The following is an 11298-nucleotide window of genomic DNA, read 5'->3' on the forward strand; positions in this document are numbered from 1 at the left end:
AAAGTTGACGTGACTGCCACGTAACGATTAGCGTTCCTCTATCTCAGATCTCAGGGTTTTTATTTATTTATTTATTTATTTATTTTTAGAAAGAAGTGTGTACAGATGGTCCTCATGTTTTCGGCTCACGTTTCCGAGGCACTGGAATTTTTTGTGTTAATATTTACTTAAAGGACCTCGACGCAAAGAGAAATTAATCACCGAGAGGTGATGCACTCCTCTTTTCTTTTTAAACTTTTATTAAAACTGCAGAAGTGTAGAAACAGAAATGACTCCTGCAGTAGTCTGGGATGTCTGGGGAGGAAAAAAAAAAAAAAAGGAAGTCGGATTGACAGTTTTCACAGCACAGGAAGTGTGTACCTTCGAGCTACGCTTACCCATAATTCCTTTCTCCAAGTGGCGACGCAGATACGGGTGTATATACGCGAGAGCGACGGTTGCCAGAGAAACGATTTGTGTGTTTTGCGAGGACGGGGTATTTTTAGAGGAAGGGTCAATACAGAGGGGACCGGGGGTCAGATGAGGAGATGGCGGCTGGGGGAGGGGCGGGACGATAGACGAGTAATGCTCATCCCTCCGTCTTTCCTCTCTCGCTTCAGTTCACGCACTTTCAGAGAGGGAAAAGTCAGACCTGGTTTAGTGCAAAGAAGCATATTCGGGTGGTCCCTTAGGTATTATTCAATTTATGAAGCTTTTTTTTTTCCTCTTAAAAAGCGTAAAGGTTTCTTACGAAATTCTACAAATCAGATTTTCTCAATCGTAAACAAATATGTCTGCAGCACAGATTTATTTTCCACAAACCACACACTTTAAGGCCCAGGACTATAAATCGTACGTACAGAAGTATCATATGTTCTATAATCTGTGAATTAGATTTTGTTTTCGTTAGATTTTGTTTTCATTTTTTATAACATATAAACACAAACAAGCAACACAAATATAACAAGTCAATAATTATCTAAACAGAAATTCTTCAGAAGATTCGTTCAGACAAACGTCATCCATTTTCTTCAAATTTGCTTAGTGGAAAAATTACCGGCAGAAATATTGGCCTAGTCTAGCTAGGTTAGCATTTTAACCAGACTTACAGATTGTTTTCCCTAACGAGGAATCTTGTGTCTTGTAGAATGTCGTTATTAGCAGCGTTACCTATTTGCGTATATATATTAAAAAAATGCAGCCCAAATAACGGCCCAAAACTCAAAATCTACACCTTCTGATCTCAATCCTGACTATCGAATGTGATATAATATTTACGTTAAGTAAGTATTAATATGAATATTTATAAGTTAAGTAAGTTAAGTATTAAGTTACCTCATGAGATCTTATGTTAAGTGAGATAAAAATTGCCCATTCTTTAAATTTTGGCTTCACAGAGGTCTTAAAATTGTCTCAATAGTATATTCCTAAATGAATAAAGAATAGCTGTGAGTAGAATGAATAAACCGATTCACTGATACACATCATACATTAATAAGGAATAACATACAGTTCATACGGAACACGCTGCTGTATGAAAATAATTCACGCCACGTTGGTGTGAGATGTTACGACCCCGAAGTGGATTATTTTTGTAGAACACCATGTTATTCCTCTTATACCACAGTGATTTGCCTACCATTACATTTTTAAATTTATTAATGAGCAACAGATGATGCTTTTTCTTTGTTTATAGTATGTTGTGGAAAGTCTGCGAGACATTAGTTCCTGTTTTCACTTACGTTATAGCAGCTATAAACGGTCTTTCCCTCACCAGCCTCTCTTTCATCTCTCTGTCTTGAAGTTAATAAGACAAAAAAAAAAAACGCAGCTTGTCATGTTACCGAGAAACCGCAAAGAAGCGTAAAACTCCTCGGTCCTGATGACTCTGCTGACTGTTACAAAGCGCTAACACTGGAGACTCCTTCCAGAAATGTTACGTATCTAACAGAAAGTGTCACCATTACAAAAAAGCGTGCACATTTTTCTTTCTTGTTAAGCAACAAAACGTTTCTAAATCTCTTAATTATTAGCCGTTGACTATGCGGAGCGTACGAGTCCCCGCGAATGATATAGCTGTTGCTATAGAAACGATAACGCATTAGAACGAGCGCATTAATATAAACCTGTCGTTCGTGAAACTACTCTCAGAGCTGCTGTTATAGAAAATTATTGCTCGTGCTCTGATTGAAGAATAAAGCAGCACTGTGGTATAAATTTACTTGTAGGTTTATTATAGTTTCGGGATTATGTTATTAAAATTAAAACAGTACATTTACAGCTGAAATTTGTTTATTTGTATTAATGATGGCACAGATTTACATAACAGATATAATCGACATGCGTTTGTGGTTTGTATCGGGGGTAAAAATGTAGTAAAGTAGCTCCAGTACAGATCAGGCGGCACTGGTAATAGCTGCAGAAAAGTCCGACGCCGGCGGCCATTTTATTTCCTGTAGTTTCTATTCAGAGTAACATCTGAATTCATTTGAGTTCCTCTGTGCAGTTCTATGCAAATTAGTCGCGATGCAGGAGCCAGAGGATCGGCTCACGTGAGCCCAGATTGTGTGTGTGTGTGTGTTGCACTGCTAGATTTTTTCCCCCTCTGCTCTCACTTACATGCAGGCATATGATACACCACGAGAGGTGTGAAAGCACATTCATCTCTTTGTGACCGTCAGAAAAGACCATCGGTCCTCACAGTCACCTGGTTCTCACAAAGATACAGTGTTTACTAATCACTCATTTTATTTAAAAAACCAAAAGAGGCAAAAATCATTCCTTTTGTTTAAGATTAGAGACGAGGGTTAGAGGCAGGAATAGTGTTAATTAGCTGAAGTAATCATTAGGTCAAACATCCTCACAATGATAGAAAGTTTGTGTGTGTGTGTGTGTGTGTGTGTGTGTGTGTGTGTGTGTATAAGGAGTACAGTAAAAAGTGATTGATGGACACCAGGTCACAGGTCTAGCACTCTCAGGGATTGGTTCTGGTTACTGCTGCTAAATTTGCCTGTCGTGTGTGTGTGTGTGTGTGTGTGTGTGTGTGTGAAGTGAATACAGTATGAGTGCTGTTATATTTTCCAGAATTCAGACTTTGTTTTGTTACCAGGAATAACAGAGTTAAATTGTTCCTTGTTTCTTAGAATTCACACCTTCAGTGTTCTTTCATTTTTTTTTTTTTTTTTTTTTTTTTTACTCATAATTAACATTTTAATGCCACAATCATAGTGTAAGCTTTATAGTAGTGTAACACACACACACACACACCGCATACTGTATGACATTTATTGACCTTGAACGTTGTATGTTAGAAATGCCATTGCGAGTCGTGTCAGCAACTTGTGTGAGTGCCGCTAGCCCCGCCCACAAGCACCATCACGTCCTGTTCTTGAGCTTTTTACTGAAACTAGAACTTTTGGTGCTTGAGGTGCCATTACAAAAAAAATAATAGTGCCAAAATGTTCTGGGTTGGTTTAAGACGCACCCTTTTCTCTACAGCGGTTTGTTTTATTTAAATAATTTTGTAGGTTTGTCGGTTTAGAGAACGTAATGAAAATTGTCCAACATTTTGAATCCTTAAAACATTTTCCAAAATTGTCCACCATGATGTGTAAAAGCTTTTATTGATAAAAACTTAAGAAATAAATAGGTGACAGACAAGTTTGTTGAACATTACATGCTGATTAAACCATTTTTTTGTATTGTTTAACAAAGTAAATATTATTAGTTTAAGTAAAATTGTTGATATGGTGACATTTTTTTGTTCGGGAAACATTTATTTAACATTGACGGAAGGAGTCTCCAGTGTCAGAACTTTTGTAACGTTAATAATAATCAACGTTCCCAGCACAGGCAGAGGAGTTTACGCTTTTTGTTTGCTTGGAAATATGACAAGCTGCGTTTTTTGAGAGCGAGAACGTAATAATAACGTAATACCGTTATAACGTAGGTGGAGTTAACTTGTCTCTAAGACGTTCCACAGCATTATATGCAACTGTAAAGTGTTAAAACACACAACGTCGTCCATTAATAAAAGAAAACATTGTAATCGATGGTATAAGTAGAATAACACATTTCAGACCATGCTGTTAGATGAAAATAGTCCGCTTTGAGGTGGTAACATCCTGGCATCAAACCCTTTGTGTGTATTTCTTTCGTACAGCGTGTGTTATTCTTTAGCAAAGTACACCAAGTTTCACTGACAGTCATGTTGAACAGATGGAGCAGGTTGCTGCAGTGTACAAGGAAGTCGCAAATTAAATATGTATAAAATATCAGTTCTTACATATCACATCATATATATTACTCAGGTTTACACTTCTAAACAGCCTTTTTTTGCCATTTTGTTTGGAATTGGAAATGAAATTGCGTCAGCTTGCAGTGATTTCTGGACTCGTTGATTCATTTCCTCACCACGAGGCCGTACAACAAGCTTCACGTGAGCTAATACAGTAATGGAACGACCGTTAAGATGACATCAGAGAGGGCAAGTCGACGAGAGCGTCTTAAAAAGATTAAACCGAGTAAACAGAGCTCCACGTTTCTGAGTAGGGAACAGAACAGGAGGATTAAATCTCCAGTATAACTTTCTCCAGCGCTGCCGAACACGCCGTTGCACCTGTAGAGGAGACTCACGGCTATAAATAAAGAATCCCTTAGGTTCACAACCTGTTGGAATCTCTCTGTCATCATCGTGCTTCAGGAAAAAAAAAAAGAAATCTATTCTCTCCAGAGGTCTTACCATCCTGAAGAACCTGCCCAGACGTACTGAGCTCTTTTTCAATCCATGTTTCTGTGGATGTTCTTGCTTCGACTAAACCGACGTAAAGCCAGGCTGGTACAGAATTTCAGTATTTGCACTAGCGTATGTACGAATGATCAAACACAGAACTTGTTCTCAGATTAATTTTAAATACTCAGATCGAATTTCAGTCTTCGAAGAGATCAAATGTTTGCATCATGCAAACGGACTACAGATTGCTCAGTGTTAAAGCTTAAGACTTAACAAGAAAGCGTGTACTATCTCCTTATATCTGAAAACGTGTATTTTCCGTGGTAACGTTATCTTAAAATGGAAATATGTATGCATTTGAAAAGATAACGTTCGTCTCGCGTCCTGTCTTGTCATCACACTCAGAGGAGTGTGATATCACTAGGTCATGTTCTAATCCTCTTATCCTCTGCTTAAAAAAACAAAATCAGTTGTGCAGTTGTGACGAAAACTAATATCAGCTAATGATGACTTCCTGTCTTTAACGTATACGCCAATAAAAATGGACAGTTTTTTATCTAGAACTCTAAAGAGAACAGATTCCCTGTCAGAGAGAGTTTCAGGAACGTGTAACTATCTGAAGAACCCTTGACTAAGACGTTCACACTGGGTGTTTTTTCCCCAGTCGTCACCTGACGGTTTACACGTAATTCACCAGAAAAAGATGGGCCATTTTTAAAAAGCGCCACTGACATGACACTTCGTTTTTTTTTTTCTTCGTTTTTTTTTTTCAACTTATCAGAAAAACGCAAAGACGTCAAACGCTTTAACTTCCAACCAATCGGGTTACAGATCGAGAGAAATGAACACGGAGGACAGAGTGCTGAGAAAATCCAGTTTTTATTGTTAATAAATGTAGATAGATGAGCTAACTAATTAGCCAGTACAGTCAGAAGGCAGAAGCCATTGTTGTCATGGTAACAGTGTGCAGGAGAGATGGTTTGATAAGAGAGGGGAACGAAAGAATGAAAGCAGTATTAGGGTGGATATTATAGGAAAGTTTGTTTCACTTTTTAGTCTTGGAATGCAGTAGTGCCACTTGTGGTGGAACTTTTACTACTACTACTATTACTATTACTATTACTACTGCAATATGAGTGACATTACTATTACTACTACCACTACTATTCCTATTACTACTGCAATATGAGTGACATTACTATTACTACTACCACTACTATTACTATTACTACTGCAATATGAGTGACATTACTATTACTACTACCACTACTATTACTATTACTACTGCAATATGAGTGACATTACTATTACTACTACCACTACTATTACTACTACTACTGCAATATGAGTGACATTACTATTACTACTACCACTGCTATTACTATTACTACTGCAATATGAGTGACATTACTATTACTACTACCACTACTATTACTATTACTACTACTGCAATATGAGTGACATTACTATTACTACTACTATTACTACTATTACTACAATATGAGTGACATTACTATTACTACTACCACTACTATTACTACTACTACTGCAATATGAGTGACATTACTATTACTACTACTATTACTACTATTACTACAATATGAGTGGCATTACTATTACTACACAAGTATTACTTCTATTCAATTCAATTCAATTTTATTTGTGTAGCGCTTTTAACAATGGACATTGTCACAAAGCAGCTTTACAGAAGTAAATGGATTCACAAAAAATATATTGTAATTGTATATTGTCAGTTTTTATTTAGTAAAAATGACACGCCATACTTTTTATCTGTTTATAGTTACATTTAATGTTACTATATTAATTAAACGTCACGTTATAGCAGCTATAAACAGCCATTCTCTTGAAGTTAATAAGACAAAGAAACCGCAGCTTGTCGTGTTACCGAGAAACCGCAAAAAGCGTAAACTCCTCTGTCCTGAAGATGTCCAAAAACTTAGTTACAGCTTTACCTCTGACTGTTACAAAGCGCTGACACTGGAGACTCCTTCCATAAATGTTACATAACCTCTTCTTAGGGTTGTAGAACATTAACCAACACTTTCTAACCAATCACAATCCAGAATTCAAGAGCGCTGTGGAATAAATCCAAACACTAGCTGACATTCTAGCTATCAGTTACATCCTGATGTTTTTAAATTAAAGGCGTTAATGTAACAGCACAAATTGTTAGAAAATGATGGAGACTACATGAGAGCTAAATCCTCATCTTTAACCGTAGAAACCACGGGCATGTTTTGGGTGGTGTGAGTCATAACGTCACGCGACACGCTTGCAAAAAATATCCACATTTGCAACTACTAATTACGAGTTAGACAAAGTCAGAAACATGTAATTACTGCAGTTCCGACATGTTGTGTACACACTATACACAGTCATGTTATCTGAGATAACACACTGGTGTGCGATTGCTCAATCTGGTGTCGTTATTTTGTAAATTTAACAGTCGCGTCATTGTAGATACGTTGTACATTGGAACATAAGTTAATGAAATTTCTGTTTGCCTTTTAGGCATTGTAAACAAAGCACATGGATGGAAATCAAGAGTTAAATGGAAAAAAGCTTTTGTGTTTAATTCTGTAAGTCTTTTTTTGAGAACAATACTTGTCAGGCTGAATGAAAGGGAAAAACATTCAACATTCAATTAGCTTAGAGCGAGCAGAAATAAAAGACATAGCTACAAATTCATCCTTAACTCTCGACCCATTCATACAGCCACTTAAAACTGACATTCAGCGATAATCCCGTCATTATATAACGTATTGTGTAGAGGATTTTCATGCTACGTAGCTGGTTTTGGCACTAGCAGCCCCTTTTTTGTTCTCCCACACACTCACACACACTTTCTTCTTCTCTCTCACACACACACACACACACACACACACACGCGCACACATCATCATCATCATCATCATCATCCACATCATCCACCTCCGCACTGCACACTTCAAATCAGCCGTGAGCACATTAGGGCACTTCCGCAGTGCCTTTTCGTAATTGTAATGCACAGGCACTGTGATTTTAACCATTCTCTCTCTCTCTATCTCTCTCTCTCTCTCTCTCTCTCTCTCTCTCTCTCTCTTTCTGCAGGTCTACGCATAACGAGATGGAGAAGAACAGGTACGCCCACTTCACTTCGCCGCTGTCCGTGTCCCTCAGTTAAAGAACCATTAGTCAGAATTAGTTAACATTTAGGTATCTAGCAGTTAAGTTCACAAAACTCAACAACATTTGCATGATTATTTTACTCTTTGACCCCACCCACTTTCCCCGCCCATGTACACAGAGCCCCGCCCACAGAACCTGTGGTAGCTCCTAGAGTGGTGGATATTTTCCTCAAAACATTGACCTGTAGAGTCAATGTTATAGATTTAACAAGTGAATATGTCTGTAGGTTGATTGATCTAAAGCATTAAAGGTAAGAAGTGTTGCTGATGCTGTGAGCCGCCATTTTGATTGGACCTCACTTGCTGAACTCTGGATTGAGTTCCTGAGTAGGAATTCTGAGTTGATGGGGGCATTTTGTTGTTTTTTTTTGGTTTTTTTATTTTTATTTTTTATTTTTTGGTCTAGTCGAGTGATGACCTTTAGTCGAATGCTGCATTAGCATGCTAACTAGAGCATGTATTATTATGGTCATGACATCACTTTCAAGCGCACTTGGACGTTCAGCCTGATTTATAACACTATAAACATGCAAAACTCGGCAGGTTTACGAGAGAGTTTACGAGTGGTCAAGAGTGCCTTTCTATCTTGTTTTCCTTTTTAATGAGTTTTTGAGTCTTTTAAGTCTCGGTGTTAGCATTACTAGCATTGTAAGTTGTACAGGAGTTAGCTAGGACTACTTACATTTCTATGCAGGTGGTTCATTCGAGGCATTTCCTTAACTGGCTCTCTATGTGATTAAAACGTACCTACATGATTGGTTATGTAAAGCTGTTTACCTGTGTTTACACACCTGTCCAGGAGCGACATTTCTCATTCTGCATTCAGCTTCGTCCCCTTCTCCAGTTCTTGGAAAAGCACTGGCAGGGTTTGTTCTGGTTTTTCTGCTTTTCTTGTCATTAAGTTTCATCAAAGCAGAGCGCTGTTTTTTTTGCTCACAGCTTAATTATCTGGCTGCGCTGGGCGCTTACCGGTTTCAGTCATGTTTTTTTCTTTCTGAACAGCCTGACATGGGGGTGGAGTGAAAGGACACTGAGGAGTGTCTGTAGAAAGAGGCACATGTAAACCAAAACAAGCATTCTGGCCCGTAACACAGTTTTCCAAACAGCCACGTAGTACACTTGTGCTGAGACCTTTAAGCTTAAACTATTATTTTATTTTTATCATGTATCTTTATATTTTCCAGTTTATTTGTACTAGTAAGAATTTTTTTAAAAATCTGTTGCATCGTTAAATTGCCTACTTCGTTATCTACACCTTCAAAAATATCAGGAATAAGAATAATCCTGGTGCTGAAATGTTCAGTAATGCCATTCAGATGTCGCCGTTTCACTTGTTCTGTCTATTTACGATTACAATTTTTTATTTATTAAAAAATGACACATCATACTTTTTTTTTAATCTATTTATCGTTACATTTATTGTTGTGGAACATCCTGCGAGATATGTTAGTTCCTGTTCTCACACCAGTTCTTACTCATTTGAGGCGACCTTCTAATGTTTTGTGGTTCTTTGAGCTAAGCTGGGTCACTCACTCACACACACACACACACACACATGCCTGCATGCACACAAATCCAGCTCAGCTTGCAGACGGCTTTGAATAATGCATTTTAGCCGAGCTCAGCGGTGCGAGCGCAAGCAGGCCGTCTGAAACTCTTTTGAATCCCTTAACGCCGTCGGGTCTCGGGTCTCAGACGGGCTCAGCTACTCCTCCCTCTGCAGACATTCAACACCGCAGGGTCCCACAGCGTCACCGCACTGCTTCCCTGTTCACATTTAAAGATCTGTGTTTTGTCCTGCATTGACTCGAAGTGGAAGGCAAGGCCAGCAAAAAGGCTAACCACTAAACACTTTGGTACACAGCAGTAAGTAGGTCAAAATAATTTTTTTTTTTTTTTTTTTTTTTTTTAATGTGGTATGACAGCAAAGGTGCGACTCCTGCTGTCTTTAACATCTTGCATTCATAGTAAGTTGATATACTGGTCAGTTTCTATTTACATTTTTCCATTCAGCAGATGTTTTTATCGGAAGCAGTTTTAAACTCACAGCCTTGTGATCAGCAGGACGCCATGTCTGACTCAAACCCAGGGCGGGTTTACAGAGTAAAGCCAGGGGTGCGATGATAATCCGATCTATTTTTCTTAATAAAATTATCGTAATTATTGAGTCAGTTTAGAAATAAAAGTGTTTTATTGCACCTCATCACATTATCACTGTATGTGATGACGCTATATCGTGTTTTATCACTTTTCAATATTAACTATAAGCAGAATTAGGCTATACATAAATATACGTATAATTAGGCTTCAAATCCAAGCAGAAATTCTGTCTAAAAATCATCAAATTTTATGATCTAAGCTATGCAGTTCTTCTGATGATGCTCCCTTGCAGAAAAAATATAATCAGCGCAGAACAAGGCCAACACAAAAATGTGTATTAAAAAAAAAAGTTCCAATAACTGACAGAGGATTGAAGTGCAGTTCAGAGCAGCTACATGTGATGAGCAGCTTAGTCACTACCTAAAGTCAGTCCCAACCAAAAACAACACTGGCTAGCTACATTAGCTGTGATCTTCTTCCCACACTAGCCGGCTAATGCTAACCCGGTAGGCGCAGAGGAACTGCAATCTGTGTGGCTCATGGGGTATTTCTGCTCCGAAGCGTCTGTCCAATACAATCAGGTTTTGCTCACAAGAAAAAAATTAAGGCGAACATCGCTTACAGTGAATGTTGTGGAACGTTAATTCCTGTTCTCACTTACGTTATAGCAGCTATAAACAGTCGTTCCCTCACCTGCCTCTTTTTTTTTCTCTTTCTCGAAGTTAATTAGACAAAAAAAAAATGCAGCTTGTCATGTTAAAGGAGGAGCGTAAAATCCTCCATCCTGAAGCTGTCAGAAAACAAAGTTACAGCTTTACCTCCGACTGTTACAAAGCACTGACACTGGAGACTCCTTCCATAAACGTTACATCAACGTCTCCTTACAGAAAACATCACCACATCAACGATCGCCCACATTTTTAATCGGCTAATGTGGAGCGTCCGCCATACACGTCCCCGTGAATGAGCTGTTACTATAGAAACGATAACGTATTAGAACGAATCAGTATCCAGAACTCAGGGTTAAAACAGCTGTGTCACTGATATCAGCTTAAATATACTAATAAGAGTTAAATATACTTCAGTGTGTGAGTGAAGTGGTGAGTGAAGAGCAGGCTGTTCTAGTGCCGTGTGAAACATGAACAATGGTGTGTGTGTGTGTGTGTGTGTGTGTGTGTGTGTGTGTGTTCGGTTACTGCAGCGCTGTGTCGAAGTCGAATAATGTAACATCTCAATCCCGAGAACTCCGAGTAGAGAATCCCTCCACAATCCAGTGTTCTTCACCGACCTTCCCCTGTC

General features: G+C 38.4%; 1 protein-coding gene across 2 annotated transcripts in view; it reads left to right on the forward strand.

The window, feature by feature from the left end:
* mxd1 (MAX dimerization protein 1) overlaps positions 1-11298 on the forward strand; it is a 44719-nt gene that overhangs the window by 14101 nt on the left and 19320 nt on the right. For both annotated transcript variants that reach the window (XM_034299206.2, XM_034299205.2), the window contains exon 3: positions 7823-7852. In XM_034299206.2, coding sequence (XP_034155097.1) covers positions 7823-7852 — 30 coding nt within the window. The remainder of the gene's footprint in view (positions 1-7822; positions 7853-11298) is intronic.

This window comes from Pangasianodon hypophthalmus, chromosome 24 (assembly GCF_027358585.1).
Source record: "Pangasianodon hypophthalmus isolate fPanHyp1 chromosome 24, fPanHyp1.pri, whole genome shotgun sequence".
Lineage (NCBI taxonomy): Eukaryota > Metazoa > Chordata > Actinopteri > Siluriformes > Pangasiidae > Pangasianodon > Pangasianodon hypophthalmus.